Source organism: Muntiacus reevesi, chromosome 1 (assembly GCF_963930625.1).
Source record: "Muntiacus reevesi chromosome 1, mMunRee1.1, whole genome shotgun sequence".
Classification (NCBI taxonomy): domain Eukaryota; kingdom Metazoa; phylum Chordata; class Mammalia; order Artiodactyla; family Cervidae; genus Muntiacus; species Muntiacus reevesi.
In genome coordinates, this window is record NC_089249.1 from 58,795,199 (window position 1) to 58,816,665 (window position 21,467).

Sequence of the window (21,467 nt, forward strand, 5' to 3'; positions counted from 1 at the left end):
AGGGACTGAGCAGCACTTACAGGCTCTCCTTTGAGCTGGGTGAGAGCACGCAGTCACTAATGGCGCAGGGACCTCTGCTCTGAGGTTTGCAAATAGTGGTGGGAACCAGTCCATCAAACAAGTCCCGTATAAACACGTAGCTGCACATTGATGGAATGTAAACATGGAAATCACCTGGGACCTGAAGGAAGGACATGTGCAAAGGCCCTGTGGTGAGGGCAGCCTGCCCAGGGGCCAGGTGCGGACGGCACAGATACCCAGGTCAGGGGGTCAGGGGCCAGCTCAAGGGCACCTGGAAGCACAAGGTAGTGACATTTGGGGGTGCAGAAGGCCATCAGAGGGTGTTCCCTAGTTTCTGGCCTGGGTGCAGAGGGTTCAGGGATACGGGAAGGGAGGTAGAAGTACCCAGGAGCTCCAGGAGAGGTGACCGGTGATAGGCCTGGAGCTCGAGATGGGATCCGAGGTTCTGGGGCGCGTGGGGTCCCCCGGGGGCAGCCGACCTGCGTGCTCCAGGCCTGCCTTCTCTGCGAGAGGCCGTTGCACAGCTTCGAGCGGTGCGGGTGGGGCGCCACGGGAGAGGGAAGGCGGACCGGGGCTCAGGGCCTCCGGTCGGCAACCCACCTCTCCCCCTCCACCACCCCCCGCAGCATCCACAACGGGGTGATCGCCGTCTTCCAGCGTAAGGGGCTGCCCGACCAGGAGCTTTTCAGCCTGAACGAAGGTGTCCGGTGAGTGGCTGGCTGTCCCGTCATCTGGGCCCGGGTCTGGGAGCGGCGGGAGGGCCATGCTAGAAAGTTGGGGGGGAGGTCCCAGGCAGGCCCCCCGGTCCACCAGCCCCAGGTTCCACCTTTAGAGCTGAGGTGGGCGGTGACCGCCCTGTAGACTGTGACCCCAGTCATGTCCCGTGGCCTTCACACTGCCCCCCCAACTTGGCCCAGGACTACTTTGCAGGGGAAACGGGGAGGGACTTGGGCAATGGCTCAAGATGACGCCCACATTCCCAGCTGCCGTTGAGCATCGCGAAGGATATTTATTCTTTTAAAAGAGGAAGGACCCACCTGCCTAATGACCGGAGTTTTGTTCCCAGATAGGCCATTACAGCCCAGTTGAACACCCCTCATTTCCTGCAAACAGTTGAGACCTGAACTCGGGTGGCGGATCTGGGACAGACCAGTTCGAGGGCATCTGGGAAGGCCAAGGTGTTAGTCCTACATTGTAGGGAGGAGGCTGAAGCTCAGAGAGGTCGAGAGACTTGCCCAGGGTCACACAGCTACTGCAAGGAGGCATTTCCTACCTCTGTGCTCTTTCTCCCTCCTGCCCCGGCCTGTGCCATCCTGTCCCTGCAGCAAAAGAATGTCTGGGGAAAACAGGCAGCAAAGCTCCCCATCAGCTCAGGGCAGGCGTAAACGACGGATTGGGACATGGTCACCCCACCCCAACCCTGAAGGCCTAAGGTGGCCCTTCAAAGTGTTTGTCGTGTCTGACTCTTTGCAAACACATGGACCGTAGCCCACCAGGCTCCTCTGTCCCTGGGATTCTCCAGGCAAGAATACTGGAGCGGGTTGCCATTTCTTTCTCTAGGGGATCTTCCCGACCCAGGGATCGAACCTGGGTCTCCTTCACTGCAGGCAGATTATTTACTGTCTGAGGTACCAGGGAAGCCCATATATGTTTGGTTTTTTTTAAGATACAATTTACAGTTGAGTGGTTTTTAGTCCTTTCAACAGCTTGTACAACTATCACCACTATTTAATTCCAGGACATTTTCATCACCCCTCCACCCCCCCACCCTGCCACGAAAAAGCCCAGACCCCTTAACAGTCACTCCCTATCACCTGCCCCCACCACCAGCCTCTGGGAGATTCAGTTCAGTTCATCTGCCTGGGTTTGCCCGGATGTTTCCTATAAATGGAGTCACACGATGATGCACTTGGCCTTGGCGTCTGCTTCTCGCCCTCAGCCCGATGCGCCTCCACGCCCGGGGCTCGTCTGGGCTGGAGCGGGTAGCAGCGCCTCATTTTTTTTATGGCCAGATAATACCCCATTGTATGACAAACACGTCCTTTTGTCTGCCCAGTCCCGTGTTGAGGGGCGTTTGGGTGGTGCGCACCTTTCGGCTGCTGGGAGCATCCCCGTAGGAGGCCTTGCGTGGACCTCTGTTCTCATGGCTCCTGGGTCTGCACCTAAGGGTAGGGTTCGGGGTCTACCCCGAACCTCGGGTCTACACTGAACCATTTGAGGAGCTGCCCAGCCTTTGCCCACAGCAGCCGCGCTGTCTTGCGTTGCTTCTCGCCTTGTGTGAGGGATTGGTTTCCCCAGCTTCTCCCCGACACGTGTTACAGCCCAGGGCCTTGATTCTAACAGCGCTGGGGTGGGTGTTGGGGTCTGAGTTGGGTTCCCCTGGTGACTGACAGTGGTCAGTCTTCCCCTGACCTGACTGATAACGTCCTCCCCCGCGTTATCGGCCACTCGTCTATCTTGGAGAAGCATCTAGCCACATCCTCCGGGCTCCGGGCCGAGGGGGTTGGTCTCCCGCTGCAGGCGGCCCCCACCCCACCCCCACGCTCACCAGCAGCGTGGGGTCTCTTGACTCCTGCCCCCCACCCCCACAGGCAGCTGCTGAAGACGGAGCTGGGGTCCTTCTTCACGGAGTACCTGCAGGTGGGTGCGCTCTGCTCGCCGTCCGGCCCGGGGGCGCTTCCTGAGTGGGCCGGAAAGGACGGAGTGGGAAGGGGGTGTCTGCCTGGCCGTGACTCAGCTTCCCCAGCCAGCCAGCTCGGGTTGTCTGGGGTGATTACGCGATCAGAGGCAGATGAGGACTCAGAGCCCTGCCTGGCGTGGGGCTGAAGGTCACTTGTGTGATGGGTGGCCCGCCTCTTCCTGGAAGATCAGGGTTGGTCCCCAGAGTCCACACTCGTCATCTACAAGCCCTGGGCCGTGTCACCCTGAGCCACGTGGTGACCGTTGTCAGCGTGGCGCCCGCGTCATCGAGGTCACCGTTTCCCAGGTGCTGCAGAAGCCACAGGCCTGCAAAGACAAGGAACACATTGGACCCCGGGGCCCCTGAGGTCACACAGGCAGGAAGGCCGAGGTGGTGCAGGCAGGGGTCTGCTCATGCAGGCTCAGGTGCTCAACCCCACCACCCCCAGGAGAGGGGGAGGTGAGAACCAGCCTGGGGCTCCTCCCCATCCTGTGGGTCTAGGGTTGGTTTTTTAACTTAGCAGCTGTATTGAGGTGTAAAGTGATACGTTGCACGGCCTGTCCACTGAAAAGTGTGCAGTTCAGCGGTGTTCAGCATACTCACAGCTCTTCTCGGGGGGACAGACAGCTGTCCCCACCGTCTGATCCCAGGGCTTTTTTGCCACCCCAAAGGGAGACCCTGTATTCACACGCCCTTCCCCTCTCCCCACAGCCCCAGGCCACTGCTAATCTATTTTCTGTCTGGATTCGCCTGTGTGGACATTTCACATCAGTGGGATTGCATAGCCCGTGGCCTTTTACCCTGGCCTCTCACAGAGCACAGCGTTTTCGAGATTCAGCCACGTTGTGCCTGTGTCAGAACCTCGTCTTCCTATTTTACAGCCAAGTAATGTTCCCTCGTGGGCCGGGACTGTTCATCGGTCCTTGGCCCCCGGATTGTTTCCGCTCTCTGGCTGCTCCAGCTGTTGCGAAGACCTCGTGGGGTCGTTCGAGGGAGGCTCAGGGGGCTGCCGTGTGAGCCTCGGTGGACGGTGGCCACGCTCACTCAGTCCTTCGGTCACGGGGCCCCTCTTGCCTGAAAGGCCCTCCTTCCACCTGGGGTTCAGGGGTGCCCACCCGCTCAGCCTGGAGCAGGAACCCCCAGCCTGGCCCGTCTTTGGGGGGCAGGTTGGGGGTTCCTTACCCTGTGGGTCGTCAGCCTACACCTCTGGGCCTCAGCTGCCTGCTGGGAAGTGTTGGGGGCCCCAGGTCCCCCTCCGGGGCGGTGACGGCATCTCCACGTGTGCCTTGCAGAACCAGCTGCTGACGAAAGGCATGGTGATCCTGCGAGACAAGATCCGCTTCTACGAGGGTGAGTCTGGTGGCTCGGGGCCAGGAGCGGGTGCCAGCTATGCTGCTTGAGGACGTGGCCCCTGGGCACCCTGGCTTCACCTGGGGCTCTGGGGAGGTGGGGTGGCCCTCCCGGGCGAGGGGCTCAGAGGGGCAGGAGCGATGCCAAGATTGTGGGGCCAAGATCTGATCTTGGGAAGGATCCTTGATGGGGCCCCGTGGAAGGAACCTTCCTGGCGGCCCTGGAGGTCTGAGGGATGTTGGGTAGAAGGCCTCTGCTTCACCTCACTGCCCACGAGGCCCTCTGACCCCCGTGAACCCCGTCCCAGCAGCCTGGGAGAACCCCATCAGGATCTTTGAGTACCAGAGGGGGCGTGGTCTAGACCCGGGACGCGGCAGAGCGGGGAGCCCCCAGCTTGAGGAGCAGCTGACCTGCGCTCCCGGCCAAGGTTCGGGCCCCTTGAGGCCTCTGGGTCATTGTACCCCATTTCACAGCTGAGCTCAGGGCAGCCGTGGCCCTCAACTCACCCCAAACCACGTGCGGGTAAGAGGTGGAGGTGGGATCGGAACCCAGGGCATCCGAGTCCAGCGCATATCCCCTTTGCCCTTTTAGGGATCAGGCCAGGAGTGACAGCTGGCCTCTCCGCCCACGGCGGCCCTCAGCGAGGAGAGGGAGGCTCCTGACCGGGCCCAGAGCTCTGGAAGGACAGGCCGAGTCCCAGAAACCTTGGGCTCCCCCATGTTTGTGGGCAGGCGGGTGACAAGTGCAGTGCACGCCTCCCGGTAGGGGTGACTTGGCGTAGAGATGAATCGAGTCATGCAGAGAACCCAGCTCAGGCTGATTATGTGCTGTTGCGGGCCTGCTGTGTGCCCCGCCCCGTGCGGGGCAGGCCCCTCTGTGCCAGACCCGAGCCCCACACACACTCCCCTTTGCTGGACTCATCCCAGGAGCTTCCATCGCCCAACTCCTGGGTCACCCAACAGACCCATGCAGAAGGTTCCATCGTTGTCACTGAACCTTGGGGACACTGAGGCACAGAGAGGCTGAGTCACTCGCCCGGCTACACAGCCCCTCCCTGGCAGCCCGGCACCCAAATCAGCACTCCTCTCTCCGCTGCTCTGGGTTCCCCCTCACGTCCTCACTGACCCTGGAAAGCAAGGGCCTTAGCCCATTTCACAGAGGTGGAGACTGAGGCCTGGGGGACTCAGCATTAACTCAGAGCTGTGTCCTGTGCTCCTTCTGCACCAGCTCTGCGTCTGTCGGGTGGAAGCGGCCAAGGCAGGAAACTGAGAAGGGCCGTGAGAACCGCAGACGTGGGGACAGGAGGCATAGGCCACTGGGGGTCGGGTCAGGCTTCCTGGAGGAGGTGGCACCTGAGCCGCCAGGAGGATTTGCTGGTGGAGGGGCCCTCCCACACGCCTCTCCTGACTCGGCACATTCCAGCAGTGCCTGCCCTCCCACCAGCTCCGGCCCAGGGGAGCCGGGCCCTTTGGAGAAGAGGCGCTTTGTGCAGCTTGGTGGAGTCTTGCCCATGGTGGCCGTGGCCGCCAGGCCACCCAGCAGGGAGCGCTAACCCCATCCAGCCTCCCCTGGCCTCGGGGACAGGCACAGAGCCCCAGGCTGGGGGCCAGAGGGCCCGGCCTCCAATCCCCAGCCAGTCACAGACAGGCCGTTTCCCTCTGTCCCCACCTCGGCGCTCGGGGTCAGACGGGCTCCATTAGTGCCCTCACTACAGGTCAGGCCCCAGGGGGCCTCCGGGGAGCTGGAGGTGGACCTGGACCCTGCCTGGCAGGGGTTCACAGCCCGGCTGGGCACACAGACGTGGCCAGACAGCAACAGTCCAGTGTGATCGGTGTCAGGAGGAAGGGAGGCCCTGGGGAAGGGAGGGTTGGCTCCACCTGGCAGTCAGGGAGGGCTGCATGGAGTCAGGCCTTGAAACGTGGTCTTTTCAGGAGGACACGTGGCCTCCTTCAGCCCATGCAGCGGCAACAAGGGCCCAGCCACACCCCGAAGGGCAGCCTTGGGAACCCACCCCACCCCACCGCTTCTACCCCAGTTTAATCCCCAAAGACTGCTCCCTGTGGCCAGCCATGTCCGCAGCCCACGCCTCTGCTGGGAGGCCAGCACCCCACACAGGGCAGCCCCATGACCTTGCCACCTACCCACTCCAGCCTCCAGTGAGGCCTTGAACGTTGCTCCAAGCAGACTGATTCCTGGAAATGTGGGAAGCCTGCAGTGGCCTTGAAATGGCAGCCTCCCTCCAGGGAACACATTCAAGGTGACAGTTCCATGGGCTCAGCTGCAGCTGGGGTCATTTCTCAGCAGGCAGACACTCGGGGTCTCTGAGGGGCGCCCCGGGGTCTTGCATAGGCTCCAGGCCTTGGACTCGGCCTTGTCCTGCAGGAATCCCGGCCTGTTAGAGGCCAGGCCACCCACCTCCACTACAGTGACCCTCACGCTCACACCTCTGAGCCCCTGCAGTGGCCTTTCCAGCTGCCCTGGGGCCAGTGCTGTCCCCGCGGTCTCACTGCCTCGGGCCGAGACCCGAGCCGAGGTCAGCCTGACCCATCTGTCTCAGAGCCCTGCACGATCAAGCCAGAGGAAGGCAAGCAGGCTGACCAAACCCCCATCCCAGAACCAGCTCAAGGGCAGTCCAGGTCCTGCTGAGTGATCGGAAACCACACAGGCCCACCAGTCAGCGTCAGGCTAACAGCGAGCGCCTGCTATGTGGCAGCACTCAGCCTACTGAGCGCAGACGCATGGATCATGCCCATTTCACAGAGGACCACGCTGAGGCTTGGGCTGATGGGGGCCCCCAGGGGCCGGGCTTTAACGCCACGTGCCTGCCTCACCGCTGACAGCCCCAGCGCCCCCCGCCCCCAGCCCCCGCGGCAGAGCACCCAGCCAAGAGTTGGGGCCGAGCCTCCTGACCCCTGATCTGCGTGCGGCTCCGCCCGGGCCCACGCTGGGTTTTAACAAGATATCCTTTCCGCTGCGTTTCCGCCAGACTCCCGCCTGGCGCGCGCCCAGGGCCGCCCCACAGCCGCCCGGGAACTGAGCCGCCTTTCTTCTTGCCGGCGACGGCGGGGACCTCAAGGGACCTTTGTGTGCAGTCCAAGCTCCTCGGGGTGGGCACCCACCGTCCTGGGTTCCATACAGTCTGCCGTGGGGCCCCCGCGAAAGACCAGGAGCTGGCCACCAGGCAGACGGGTCATATGCAGAGACCCCTCCTCCCCATGGTCACCCTCCCCCCGCCAGGCTGCCCTCTCGGAGCCTGGCACCTCCACAGACCAGGGGACCTTACAGGTTGGGGGGAGACACCCAAAATGCAGGGAAACGGAACCGAAAAGGCAAGGGCCCTTCACCAACCTGGTTCCCAGGGAAACCTCCAGGAGCCGGGCGTGGGTGGTGTGGTCTGGGAGGCTGGCCAACCTGCAGTCTGCGGCCCTGGCCACTCGGCTCCCAGGGACACCCACCTACCACGCCTGTGTGTCCCTAGCCAACAACTGGTCTGGCTTCCCGGTGGGGGTCCTGGCCAGCAGCAGAGGCCTCAACGACACACCTCAGTGGCCTCCTTGTCCTGAGCCAGCAGCCTTCACCCCAGCTATCCGCTTGTTCCAGGCAGAAGGGCTAAAGGTTCAGCACTTGGCATTTCCTGGGGATGCCCAGAGCCAGCATGGGGGCACCTCAAAGTGTCCCTCCCCTGAGGGTCTGTCAACCCTGTGGCTGGCATCCCTCCTTCCCGTTGTCCAAATGTCTGCTTCCCACATATCTACCTCTGTGGTTTCTGGGCCAAGGGTGTCAGCGCACCAGGCAAAACCCTCCTGAATCAGCTCAACTAGCACCTCCTCCAGGAAGCCCTCCCTGCCTGACTCCCTCCTACCTGGGACAGGTTTCAGCTGCTGAAGGCCGTCATCCTGGCTCCCCAGGTCCCACCCTAGGCAGCCCCAGGTGGTGGGGACGCAGGCCCTGGAGGGAGAGACCCTCTCCAAAGCCCAGCTCTTCATCTGCCTGGTGGAGTCACTCCCCACCCCCCTGCCCCCCAGCCAGGATTGCTGCTGTTGGTCAGTGTGGTGGGACTTGGGCAGTTCAGGGCCCAGCTGAGTCCCTGGTGCCAGGCCTGGCACAGTGTAGGTGCCCTGAGAGTGTCTGTTGGGGGAGACAGACAGACAAGGTGTCAGGGGGCAGTGGATGAGACCAGGGTGTGAGTGGAGCACGCGGGGGCTTGTGTGTGGCGGAAACAGGAACACACACCCCCCCACCCCATACCCTCTCTGCCCCAGGCCCTGCTTTGTCTGGCTTCCTTCCATCAGCTCTGGGAGCAGAGTATTAACAGCTCCCGGGCCTTTCTTTCTTTTTTTTTTTTTTTTTTGCTGCACCGCAGTTTGCAAATTTTAGTTCCTCAACCAGGGATCGAACCCACACCCCCTGCAGTGGGAACACGGCGTCCCATGCCCTGGGCCACAGGGAAGCCCCCAAGTCCCACTGTTTTCGTGGGGAAACTGAGGCACCAGGAGGAGAAGCAGGGGGTCCCGGCTCCAGAGCCCCGCGCCTGCTCCAGGGACCGCGCCCTCCCCTGGGTGCGAGGAGGCGATGCGTGACCTGGGAAGACAGGAAGTGTCTGCCGGCACCCTTGGGGTGGTGGTGACGGTCCCCGTGCCCACAGGACAGAAGCTGCTGGACTCGCTGGCGGAGACCTGGGACTTCTTCTTCAGCGACGTGCTGCCCACCCTGCAGGCGGTCTTCTACCCAGTACAGGTCAGCGGCCCGGGCCTGGGGTGGGCGCGCCTCCGCGCTCCTGGGCCGTCTGCGCCTGCGCACATGGAGATGGACAGAAGGCAGCCCCCTCCCCAGGACCCCAGGAAGCCCTGAGCGATGCTCAGCAGCCCACACGCAGGAGGGGTCTCTGTGTGTGTGATGGTCACCCCTTCCTCTCCCGAGGAAGTCACATGGGGCCCTTTCCTCGGAACAAGAGTCGTCTGGGGAGGAGGGCAGGGTGGACGGGGGCCTGGGGGTCAGCGGGTCGTCCCGGTGTCTGCGGCTCTCGGTGACAGCAGCGGCCGCGTGTCTGCAGGGCAAGGAGCCGTCGGTGCGCCAGCTGGCCCTGCTGCACTTTCGGAACACCATCACCCTGGGCGTGAAGCTGGAGGACGCGCTGGCCCGGGCCCACGCCCGAGTGCCCCCCGCCATCGTGCAGATGCTGCTGGTGCTGCAGGTGCGTGGGGCCCCGGGCGCGGGCAGGCTCCCTGGGGACAGCCTGAGTCTCTGACCTTCTCCACGTGAGACCCACCGAGCGGGGACCCTCAGGAGGAACCTGGGAGGGAGAGGAGGCAGCCAGGGCAGAGGGGGAGGCCGGCCTGGGACCCCGCGGGGAGCCGGGGTGTGTGGACAGTGTCCCCCGGGGGGCAGCGGGGCCGGGCCTCAGCAGGCCCCCATCCCGCGCTGGGGCTGGGGACCACCGCCTCCCGGTCCCCACAGCAACTCCAGACCTTCCTGTTGGACCTTTCTGCAGACCGCCACACCCCGCGGTGAGCGCAGCTCCCTACAGTCAGCCGGCTGACCTCGCCTTCACAGGCCGGGGGGAGCACTGTCAGCCACCCCACCTGACAGGCTCCCAGGAAACAGGAGAGTCCTTGCTTGCCCGAGGCCGACGGGCTCCAAACCCAGTTCACTGTTCTGAACCCACACACGCACGTGCGCGCCTCCTAAATTAGGGTCTGTGAGGGTGGTCACGGGGGAGGCCCAGGGCAGCTGGTTGAAGACTGCAGAGCAACGAAGGGGCTGATGAACCTGGAGGGCTGAAGGGTCCAGGGGCCGCTCTTGGTGGGAACTGGGGGTCGTCCTGGCGGTGAAGCAGGGTGCCAGGCCTGCAGTCGGGATTTCAGGGGGGTTTAGGTCCAACATGGCTGGGTGTCTGTTGATGGGCAGGGCTGTTGATCTAATTTTCTGTTGAAGGAGGGAGGAGAAGGGGGCGACCGCGGATGAGATGGTTGGGTGGCATCACCAACTCAATGGACATGAGTTTGAGCAAGCTCCGGGAGTTGGTGATGGACAGGGAGGCCTGGCGTGCCGCAGTCGGGGGGTGGGGGGGTCACAAAGAATGGGACACGACTGAGGAACTGAACTGAACTGGCTGGGATGCCCTGGGTGGGGGCGGGGCAGGGAGCAGCTGGAGGGACTTTACATCTCTTGGCCTGTTTCCTCATCTGTGTGATGGAGTAGGACCACCTCCCTGGGGGGAAAGCTCAAGGATGACGGGAAGAAACCAGTGCCGAGTCCTCCATGGTGCTTGCTCTTGGGGGCAGAAAATGACAACGCTGGGATTTCCAGCCGAGGAATAGGGCGTCACCTTGATCCCAGGTTTCCCTAGAGGCTCAGTTGGTAAAGAATCTGCTTCCAATGCGGGAGACCCGGGTTTGATCCCTCAGTTGGGAAGATTCCCTAGAGAAGGGAATGGCAACCCACTCCAGTATTCTTGCCTGGAAAATCCCATGGACAAAGGAGCCAGGCGGGCTACAATCTATGGAATCGCAGAGTCAAATGTGACTGTGGGACTACCTTTCATGGATTTTTTGATCCCAGGAGGGCTTCCCTGGTGGCTCTGATGGTAAAGAGTCTGCCTGCAGAGCGGGAGACCCGGGTTCAATCCCTGGGTTGGGAAGATCCCCTGGAGGAGGAAATGGCAACCCACTGCAGTATTCTTGCCTGGAGAATCCCATGGACAGAGGAGACTGGCAGGCTATAGTCCACGGGGTGGCAAAGAGTCGGACAGGACTGAGCCACTTCACCAGGACCCCAGGAGCAGCCCCGGGTGGGGGCAGCGCTGACCCCTGCTGGTCCCTATGCCTCGTGCAGCTTCTGGGCTTGGGCCGGTTTTCCCCCAGCGTCGTCCTGCCCCGCCTGGCTGCCATCCGCACGCCAGCCTCAGCCCTTTGCCCTTGCCTCGGCCTCCACTTTGAATGGCCTTGTCCCAGCCCCGCGCTGAACTTGACCCCAGTTTTCGAGCCCCGGCTGGACCTGTTCAGCATGTGTTGGGGGCCTCCTGTGTTCTCCAAGCGCGGAGTTCCCCGGCCTACCGAGCTCCACCTGTAGAGTCCCAGTTCCTTCTCATGGGGCCCCGGAAGCTGACGAGCAGTCGTGTCTGACCCTTTGCAGCCCCACAGACCGTAGCCCGCCAGGCCCCTCTGTCCATGGGGATTCTCCAGGCAAGAGTACTGGAGTGGGTTGCCATGCCCTTCAGGAGATCTTCCCGACCCAGGGACTGAGCCCGGGCCTCCCACACGGCGGCAGATTCTTTACCGTCCGAGCCACCGGGGGAGAAGCCCTGCATCTGAGCTCACCCAAGTAACGCAGCCCCGGGGCCCCGTTCCCTCACTGGGCAGTGGGGAGCAGAGACCAGGCTCCACAAACAAGTCCTGGGGATGAAGGGACACACGGTTTGTGCAGCGGCCAGCATGGCTCAGCGGTAACATCCTCACCCACGGCGCTGTGGTTGGGGGCGGGGACACTTCCTCCATGTTCATCTGAATGACTTCTGGGGGCATCCGTAGGGCTTCCCAGGCGGCTCAGTGGTGAAGAATCCGCCTGCCAATGCAGGTCAGATCCTTGAGTCGGGCTGTAGCCCGCCAGGCTCCTCTGTCCATGAGGTCGCAAAGAGTTGGACACAGCTGAGCACACATCACTATGGGGTCTGCGATAAGATGTTCCTTCTTTCATTTCTTTGTTTTGTCTATTTATTTGTGGGGATTTTTGTTTGTTTGTTTTGATTTGGGTTTTGCCATGCAGAACCTTAGTTCCCCAACCAAGGACTGAACCCATGCCTCCTGCTTTGAAAGCACAGAGTCTTAACCACTGGACCCACCAAGGAAGTCCTCCCCTCTTTCATTTCTGATATTAGTCATTTTTATCTTTTTTTGTTCTTCAGTAGCTTGGCTAGAGGCTTGTGGATTTTATTGATCTTCTCACAGCTTTTGGTTTTGTTGGTTTTCTCTACTCATTTTTGTTTTCCATTTCACTGACTTCTGCTCTATTTCTTTTTTCCTGCTTGTCTAGCATTGAGCTTGTGCTTCTGTTTCTAGTTTCCTAGGGTGGAAGCTTAGACGACTGATTTTAGACTTTTAGTTTTCTAATGTATCCATTCAGTACTTTCAATTTCCCCCTAAATGCTGCTTTTGATGCAGTCTATAAATTTGGATATTACATTTTCATTTAATTCAAAATATTTCAGAATAGGTTTTGAGATTTCTTCTTTGACCCATGTGTTATTTAGAAGTGAGTTGTTTAATCTCCCTGTATCTGGAGATGATCAGTTATTCTGTTTCTGGTTTAGTTCTTCGGTGGTCTGAGAGTAGACATTGATTTCTGTCGTTAGAGATGTGTCGAGGTGTGTTTTATGGCCCAGAGTATGGTCTGTTTTAAAGAATATCCCGTGTGAGCTTGAGAAGGATGTGGATTCTGCTGTTGGACGAAGCTGTCCATGGATGTCGATTATATCGGCCGACTGATGGTGTTGCTGAGTCCGTCTGAGTCCTTCCTGGTTTCCTCTGCTGGATCTGTTTCTGAGAGCAGTGCTGGAGTCTCTAGCTGTGGGAATGGATTTCTCTGTTTCTCCTTGCAGCCCCATCACTTGGCCTCCATAGTTTCCTGTTCTGTTGTTAGGTGTGTACACATTAGGGATTGTTGTATCAACTGGGAGAATCAACCTCTTTATTGTTAGCTAATGATCTTCCTTATTCCTGCCAAATTTCTTTGGTCTGAAGTCGGTCCTGTCTGAAATCGCTTCTCCTGCTGCGGTCGGTGCGCTGTTACCAGGTATAATCTCCTGCATTCTCTTGCTTCTCGTCTGTGTGTGTCTTTGTCCTTTAAGCGGCTTTCTTACAGGCAGCGTAGAGCTGGTTCTGTTCCTGTTTGAACCGTCGTTTAACGTTAACCTGGGTGTGTCTTGTTTCTTAACTGCTGCCAGTCCTTTGAGAATGATCCATTCATTCGGAAACATCCTGCATTCAGCAGCGCTCACTAAATCCTGCTGTGTGCCCAGCCCTCTGCCGGGGCTGCTGAGGACTCAGAGCTTGCCCCCCGACAGGTCACAGCTGGGTGGGCAAGACCAAGGCTGTCCTGTGGGCCGCCTCATTCCTCAGGCCTTGGTTCCAATGAAACGGGAGCAGGTGGAGAGCCCTTCAAAGCTCCGAGTGAGGGGAGGTGTTGGGAGGGGCTGGATGGGACCCAGCAGTGCGGGAGGGGGATGGATGGTGCTACCGGATGGACGGGGCTTGACCACCCAGCTTGGATGCAGACCTGAGCCTGGGCCTGGCCCCTGGGGGCAGCCTTGCCTGCCTGCAGTGCTCCGTGGGACAAGTGGGTGGGTGGCCGGGGCGGGGGGGGGGGCAGGGATGAGCTTCGCCCCAGGGACTGCCCAGAGCCTCTGGGAAGCCAGCTCACAGAAGGGGATACGCAGCTGTCCAGGGTGGGGGTTCAGGGTACCTGGCCTGATTTAGCCTCAGAGCCTTTCCCACGGACATCGCAGCCTCCCAGGCACATCGGCTGCTGTGTGCAGCGGGCCCCCACGAGGGCGTTGAAGCAGGAAGCCGCTCAGAGGTTCCAACTGGAGAGACGCCTGGAATGGGAGGGTGCAGTGGCCCCTGCCGTGGGGGCAGGACTGGAGAGGGGGTGGATCGGGCCGTTCGTGGTGGCCTCCGAGCTGCGCCCGGCTGGGCTGGGAGGCAGGGGACAGGCTGAGCAGTGACCTTGCCGCCCCCTCCCTCTCACAGGGCGTGCACGAGTCCCGGGGCGTGACGAAGGACTACCTGCGCCTGGAGACGCTGATCCAGAAGGTGGTGTCGCCCTACCTGGGCACCTACGGCCTCTACTCTGGCGAGGGGGCCTTCACACACTCCTGCATCCTGGGTAGGGGTCGCCTGGGCCTGGGGTGGGGGGCGGGGTGGCCCCTGGCCCCATCCACACCTCTGCCTGGGAACCCCGGCCTCCAGTGAAAGGCCACACCGAACCAGAGGTGCAGCCGCAGCAGGTCTGCCCCAAGTACCCACCGGCCGTGTGACGTGCAGGTCACTGGGCACACAGGGTGGGTCGCCTGGGGGTCCCTCCTTTAAAGGCTGCCCTGGTGGGCAGACAGCATTAGTGGTGTTGCTGTGGCTCCTCTGAGAGCCCCCCAGAGGCCCGCAGATCCCCCACAGAAGTCACGTCCGTGCTCAGTCCTGGGGTCGGGGCTTTGCAAGGACCCAGCACATGCAGTGCCCAGAGCCCAAGAAATCCCAGCTTGTTTGGGGGCTCCCGGGGGGTGTGGAGGGGTTATGGGGTGGGCGTCCTGGGGCTGCCTGCCCCCGTTGGTTCAGGCAGCAGTGTCAGCTGAGCACCTGCCAGTGCCAACTTCTGCTCTTGGTCCTGAGGTCCAGGGGGGACCACACCCCACTGTCAAGGGTTGTTGCCACCAGGGGAGGCAGAGCAGTGAGGAAACCATCCCCAGATGAGTGCCCAGGGTGACCCCTGCTGGGTGACATGAGGTGACCCGCGCCATGGGCGAGGGGCTCAGGAGAGGCCAGGCCGGGGGCTCCAGGGCAGGGAGGACCCAGGCCTGGGATGAGGAACGTCAAGAGGACCCGGGGGCCAGCTGTAGGAGGGTTCATCTCTCCTCCAGAGGGCCCACCCACCTGCAGGTCTAAAACCTGCCCAGCGGCATGCCTCCGCTCAGGTGGGCCCCAGCAGCTGGAGGAGAGCTTTGAGCTGAGACCCCTGCCAGGCCAGGAGGGAGCCTGTCTCCTGTGCTCCAGGAACGGCCCCTGGGCCGCTGGCCACGCTCAGCCCTGCCCCCTGGCGGTCGCTGCGTGGAACCGCAGGCCCGGGGCGGGGCGGGGTGGGGGGGAGAAGCCCGAGCCCCGCCCCCATGGCGGTCCTCCCCCGCCCCGGGGTCTCCCCCGCCCCGACGCTCAGAATAAACCCCAGCCCTGCCCTCATCCGCCGCCCCAGAGGAGCATCTGCCGCTGCCAGAGCTGTGGCCCCCTAAAGGGTTTCTAGTCTCCCCCCGCCCCCCACAGTAGGACTGCAGCTCTGAGGGTGGGGGCTCGCTCTGCCTAGGAAGTGCGGGTGCAGAGCCCGGCGCGCCGCGGGTGCAGAGCCCGGGCTGCCCCGCGCCCGGCCGGCCGTGCCTCACCCTCTGCCTCCGTCTCTCCGCAGAGAAGCACTACCTGCGGCGCTCCCGCTCGGGGGACGTCCTGGCCAAGAACCCGGTGGTGCGCTCCAAGAGCTACAACACGCCGCTGCTGAACCCCGTGGCGGAGCACGAGGCCGAGGGCGCGGCGGCGGGCGGCGCGGGCATCCGCCGGCACTCGGTCTCCGAGATGACGTCCTGCCCCGAGCCCCAGGGCTTCGCCGGCGCGCCCGGCCCGGGGCCCGCCGGCGCCTTCGGCACCTCCCCGTCGCCGCCGCCGTCGGGGCCCTGCCCCAGCAGACTGTACCCGCCGGCCCAGCCGCCCACGCCCGGTGCGGGCGCGGCCCGCGGCTCCCCGGCCTCCTCCAGCCCCGAGCACCTGGTCGACCAGATCCTGGAGTCGGTCGACTCGGATTCGGAGGGGATCTTCATTGACTTTGGCCGGGGCGGCGGCTCGGGCGCGTCTGAGTTTGAGGGAGCCGGGGGCCGGCAGAGCGTCGTGTGACTCGGGCCTCGCGATTCTGCCGGCCCGGCGTGTGTGTGCGGTGCGTGAGCGCGAGCGTTTTCTACTCTCCCGTCTGGACCCCCGTCGACCTCGGCCACTTTGGCCTTAATGTCTTTGTCAGAAGGACTGCTGCCACCCCCTAGGTTCCCCCCCAACCCCCGGCACCTTTGTTCTGGGGCGTCGGGGGCCCAGCGGGTGCCCGGCCTTGCCTGTGTGTCTGGGCATGGCCGGCACCCCAGCCCTCAGCGTCCACACCACGGAGACTGTGAACCCCTCAGCTTGGCCAGGCCCCTGGAGAGACCCCAGGGGGGGTAGCTGACCCACCTTCCCTCTGCCACTCGCCTGGGGCCACAGCGAGACCACCTGTACGCCACCCTGCCCCAGACCCTCCGAGCAGCCTGCCCCCGCTCTGCCCGGGGTGGCCATGGGCAGGGGTCGGGTGGAATAAAACCTGTCTACCTGTCTACTGAGTTGTGTCTGCGTCGCCTGGACCAGCAAACTTTCTTGCAGGGTCCTCAGCCCCAGGCCACTCACCGGCTCACCAGGGCCTCCCCTTCCTGTTCTTGGAGGGGGCAGGTTCCCCAGGTCAGGGTGAGGGGAGACCCGTGTCCCATTCCAAGGGCTCCCCTGTCGTGGAGTCAGTTTTTGGTTGGAGGTGAGGGCTGGGTGACGTATGAGCAGATAACAGGATGGACCCAGAGCAGCTGAGCAGGTGTGATGGGTACTGCCACTTGGATCCTGGAGGCAAGCGTCAGCCCCTGAGGGTCTGCACACGGAGCTCTCGGTGGGGACGAGTGTCTACTGGTGGGAGAAGCAAGCCAGGGGCCCCTGCTCCAGCCCAGGGGGCGGGCAGGGCAAGCGCTCAGCTTCACGGTCTGATCTGGGGACATCCTGACCATGCGGGGCTTTGTGACTGCTCCAGCACGGAGAAGGTCCCTGGAAAAAGTGGCTGAGAGAGCAGCCTTGGGAAGCAGGTTTGGGAGATGGGGCCGGGAGCCTGTACCTGGTCCGAGAACCAACGAAGATGTAGCCACTCAGTCCAGCTGGTGGGGATGAGATCGCTAGGGCAACCCACTTGGTTCCCTGCTCCCTTACGGAACCCCAGGCTGGGCTTGGGACCTGCTTGGGATGGGGTGAGTGCATCATGGGCCGGGTCCCCTCTAGACTGAAGGACCAGGTGAGGGCAGTGGTTGAGGTGGGGAGCTGGCTGCCTGCGGCGGGGAGGGCCCCTCAGGCCCTGTTCTGCCCTCACCTCCCCAGTGCTGGAGATCTGAGCACCCCAGGCCCATCTGATCCCTGCGGGCTCTGACACCAGCTGGCACATGGCCCCACGGATCAGGCATGACCTTTGTCTGTAGGAGCCTCTGAGCTTTTTGACAGGTCGCTCCACCCTGGGAGGAAGGGCACCCCCAGATACCTGCCAGACACGGCAGTGGGGAAACGGAAGCCCGGGGGGTGTGGGTGCTGAGCCCAGGTCCCACAGCAGCTCAGGGGCGCTCAGGCGGGGCCTCCAGCCTGGGCTGCCCCCGACCCCCCCATTAAGGGGCAGGCTGCCAAGGTGGGCCTTGAGTGTGTCCATGTTTTATACCCAACCTTGTTGGGGAAAAGTTCGAGGTTCTCTGCATCAAAGCGTCTTGCTATGAATTGGTAAATTATAAATGAAAAATGAGGACCAGGGAACTCAGATTCGGAGACCAGGTATTCCTGGTACCCCTAGATCCGCAGAACTATCATATGCAGACGTGTGGGCCTTGGTCCAGGGTGAAACCCGGGTGTCCCTTCCGAGAACCAAACCCAACACCCAAGATAACATCACTGACCATGTCTCACTTTGGCCTTCAGGGAGCTCAGGCCAGGCTTCGGCTAGCTGTGGCCAAGGCCGGCCTGTGGCCCTGTGTCTGCTACATCACCTGCCCGCCTCCCACCCACGAGCCATGGTCTCCTCTCCCACCTCTCCCCCACCACCCGTTTCCCCACCGATTCACAACACTGATCAGTCTGAAATTCAGGCCTGAAAACAGGGACTGCGGGATCAGAAGCTTCCACATGGCTGTCATTAAGGGCAGAGTGGAGAGAGACAGTGGAAAAACTATTAATATATCTGCCTGGAGCCTGAAAGTGGCGCAAAGGTCTTCATGAGCTCCTGGGAGATCCTGCTGCCGAAATGAGTTCATTATTAACTTGCCTCCCCACGAGAAGGCAGCCCCATGCGGCAGGAAGGCCCCCTACCCTTTTCCCACTGAGGCCCCGGCCACAGCTCAGTGCCCGGCATGTGTAGGTTCCGTGGTTAACTGAAGGTTGGTTAGCAGGGGACCCTTCAGTGGATCATCTGTCTGCATCTCCAGGGCTGGGGTTCGAGAGACCAGCGCACTGTTTTTGTGTTTTGTTGGTTGGTTGGTTGTAGGTTTTCCAGGGGACCCGCCTGACCACTCTCCCCTTTGCTCTCATGCAGAATCTCAGACCGGCCCACACCTGCTGATGCTGGATCTGCGTTTCAGCCAGATCCTGGGGGTCCGCGTGCTGTGAGCTACACCGGATACCAGCTGCACTCGGGTTCCAAGCACATGGAAGGCCCACCCTTCCTCGTCTGGGTGGTGTGCTGTGACCAGCTCTGGCCAGCCAGTTCTGAGCCACGGGGCCCTTTGGTGCTGGATCTTTTCATTGCCAGGCAGAGATCCTCCAGAGCTCTGCTTTTCTGTGCGTGGAGATTGGCAGTATCCAGATGGGGCTGCTAGAGTAGGCTGGTTCTCAGGGGGTTGAGGATGGGCAGTGTGCATGAGAAGTAGACCCAGGTTGATGTAAGCCCCTGAGATGGGGGATGTTTGTTACTGCAGCATAACCTGGTGTGACTAACTGATAACACACACTCCTCTTTCCCAAACACTCTAGAGGAGGGTGGTCTGTAGGTGGGGAGAAGGCTGATACTGGGTGATGGCGTTTTATATATTTACATGTGTTGCATACCCCTCGTGGGCAAAGCCAGGACCTGGGGTTCTGATCCTGAATTGGTGACCTTGCTATGTCGTGTGGGCCGAGTCACCCATCCTCAGATTCCCAATCTGTAGTGAGGGTCTTTCCAGATGTCATACCCTGTGACTGGCGATGTTTTTCTGCTCATCTGTGCACTGTGGACACACACACAGCAGGGGCTGTAAGATGATGAACCCCGAGTTCCCAGGCATCCTTCATGAAGAAGCTCTGTGCAGGGGACAGGGTGTGCAGCTCAACAAGCACTTAATGGGTTTTGACCTGAAGGCGATAATGGGTGAATGAACGGATGGTTTCAGCCCCGAGACCCCTTCCCCTCATTGACAAATGTGTTTGCAGAGAGCTCAGAATTGCTTTAATGGACTGTAAAACGCTATAAAAATGTAAGGTATCATCAACATTGTCACAAAAAAATTTCTCATGCTGACATTACTCTTTTCACCGTGGGAATTTATGTCAGCCTGTGTGGGGCAGAGGAGGAGGGACAGGGTAGCCTGAAATAGGAGGGTGCAGGGCCAGGCAGGGCTCTTATTTGCAAGCCACAGAAGCAGATTCTGGCAGATTACACAGAGAAGGAGTTTGTTAAAGAATGTTGGGAGCTCCTGGAGTTGTCGGGGCTTCCCATGCAGCACCGTGGTAAAAACCCACCCGCCAAGGCAGGAGATGCAAGAGACAGGGGTTCCAATCCCTGGGTCGGGAAGATCCCTTGGAGTAGGAAATGGCAACCCCTCCAGTATTCTTGCAGGGAGAATCCCATGGACAGAGGAGCCTGGCGGGCTACAGACTATGGGGTCACAATGAGTCGGACTTGACTAAGCGACCGAGCGCACACACGTAGCTGCCAGGAGGTGGGGAGGGCCAAGCTAGAGGCTTACTTTCCAGGAACAGCGCCTCAAACCATCGCATATGACAGGCCTGATGGGAAAGCTGCCCCCACTGCAGCCACTGCACAGGGATGCTCACACCCCATAGAGATACTCCCATTGCTCAGGGAGGCTGCTAAGACACAAGAGATGCTCCTACCGCAGGGAGATGCTCCTACTGCAGAGAGAGGCTCCTACCATACAGAGATGCTCCTACCACTCAGAGATGCTCCTACTGCAGAGAGATGCTCCTACCACTCAGAGATGCTTCTACCACTCAGAGATGCTCCTACTGCAGAGAGATGCTCCTACCGCTCAGAGATGCTTCTACCACTCAGAGATGCTCCTTCCACATGGAGATGCTCCTGAGGCAGGAGATAGATGGGCCCTAGGCTGAACAGCTGGAGTTCGTCCCCTGTGGACAGATACTCCAAGATGAAGAGGAGGAGCTGAGCCCTGCCCAGATGAGAGACCACGTATTTCTCATTCTCGAGGTCAAGGAGACATTCCCAACTTTACAGGCACAGGAAGGCTTCTTGGAGATCAAAAGGGAGCGCTGTCAACCTATTCATAGGCTTCTTTGCTAGAATCTATCTTGGCTAAGAGATGTGTGTGCAGGCATAGGAGGACACTGGGATAAACTGAATAAACGGAACCAAGCGAAGGAGATGCTTCCAGCTACCACGAGGGCGCTACTCTCTCTCTGAACCCACCCATGTGTCTACCAACACGTGCTCTTTTTTTCCCCCTTCTAGTAAACACTTTACTTGTTTCACTATTTTCCATTTCTTGGTGGAAATTCATTTTCTGCAAAGCCATACAGCCGGGGCCTTGTCACTGGCCACCGGTCTAGTGGCTGGGATTCAGTGCTGTCACTGCTGCGGCCTGACTTCAGTCTCTGGCCAGAAACCAAAATCCTGCTTCAAGTGGCTGCAGGCTGAGGCCCCCCTGAAATCACTCCCACCATATGGAAATGCTCTCACCACATAACAATGCTCCAATTATCCTGGGCCAAACCCACAACTCTCACCAGCACCAATAGCAATCACGTCCCAGGTACTTAACCTTGTATCCACTGCAGCAACCCCCCGCCTCCCCGCCCCCTGCCCCAGCGGAACATCTGAGGCTTCCCTTCCCCATAAAACGCTGCAGGGCCGCCTTCTCTCTCACGGTGTAGCTCGCATTGGTGGAGTCTAGTCAATGTCAGGGTCCTGGTTGCCGAGACTCTGGGTAAGCCCCTAGGTCTGGCCCCCTCGGGGGGAGAGACTGATAAGGTGGGGAGTCCGCGCACAGCAAAGGCCTTTGAAAGGTGCAGGGTGTCAGAGGACACAACCAGCCTTCCACCCTGACACCAAAAGGCATCAGGAATGGGACCTGCTCAGTTGTAAATCCAAAGGGTTTGGAGAATTAGGTGCAAACAATGGCAGCAGACACAAGGGGCGTGTACTCAGCGCAGTCAATGCCAACAACCAAACGCATTTGCTTAAAGTTTGGACCAGGGCACGTGATAGGAGGGGAGTCGGTCGGGAAAGCTTGCTCGGGTTCCTGGCTGGGCTGCACAGCGGCAAATAAAGCCCCTCACCTCGCCTGGTCTGTGCCCACGAAGGGGAGGGTTGGGACACGAACCCCTGGATGCCTTTTGGCTCAACTTGGGTATCATGCCCAAGCTCACACTTAGTGGGGAAACTTTGGTTTCATGGTTTTAGTAGGATTCAAAGCAGACCACATCTTGGCTCAAGCAGCTGGCAGGGAGAGTTAAATTTGGGAAAAAAACAAACGAGAAGCGCGAGACCACGGACGAGGGGTCTTTCTTTCCTCCTTCCTTTCAAGCTCCCATCCCCCAGCACTTATGAATGTGGAATTTGCGGCTCAGGGGAAAAGCAACTCTCCGACTTCATAAACATCTGTACAGAGCAAATT

General features: G+C 60.6%; 1 protein-coding gene across 6 annotated transcripts in view; it reads left to right on the forward strand.

The window, feature by feature from the left end:
• Positions 1 to 21,467, forward strand: part of PRR5 (proline rich 5) — a 56,066-nt gene extending 34,599 nt beyond the window's left edge. For 3 of the 6 annotated variants that reach the window (XM_065945235.1, XM_065945206.1, XM_065945200.1), the window contains 7 exons: positions 648 to 728; positions 2,613 to 2,661; positions 3,994 to 4,051; positions 8,697 to 8,788; positions 9,105 to 9,245; positions 13,798 to 13,933; positions 15,218 to 21,467. In XM_065945235.1, coding sequence (XP_065801307.1) covers positions 648 to 728; positions 2,613 to 2,661; positions 3,994 to 4,051; positions 8,697 to 8,788; positions 9,105 to 9,245; positions 13,798 to 13,933; positions 15,218 to 15,696 — 1,036 coding nt within the window. In that variant the 3' untranslated portion in view covers positions 15,697 to 21,467. Of the gene's footprint in view, positions 1 to 647; positions 729 to 2,612; positions 2,662 to 3,562; positions 3,587 to 3,993; positions 4,052 to 8,696; positions 8,789 to 9,104; positions 9,246 to 13,797; positions 13,934 to 15,217 lie in introns of those variants that run through there. The other 3 variants (XM_065945214.1, XM_065945219.1, XM_065945226.1) reach the window with 3 other exon arrangements.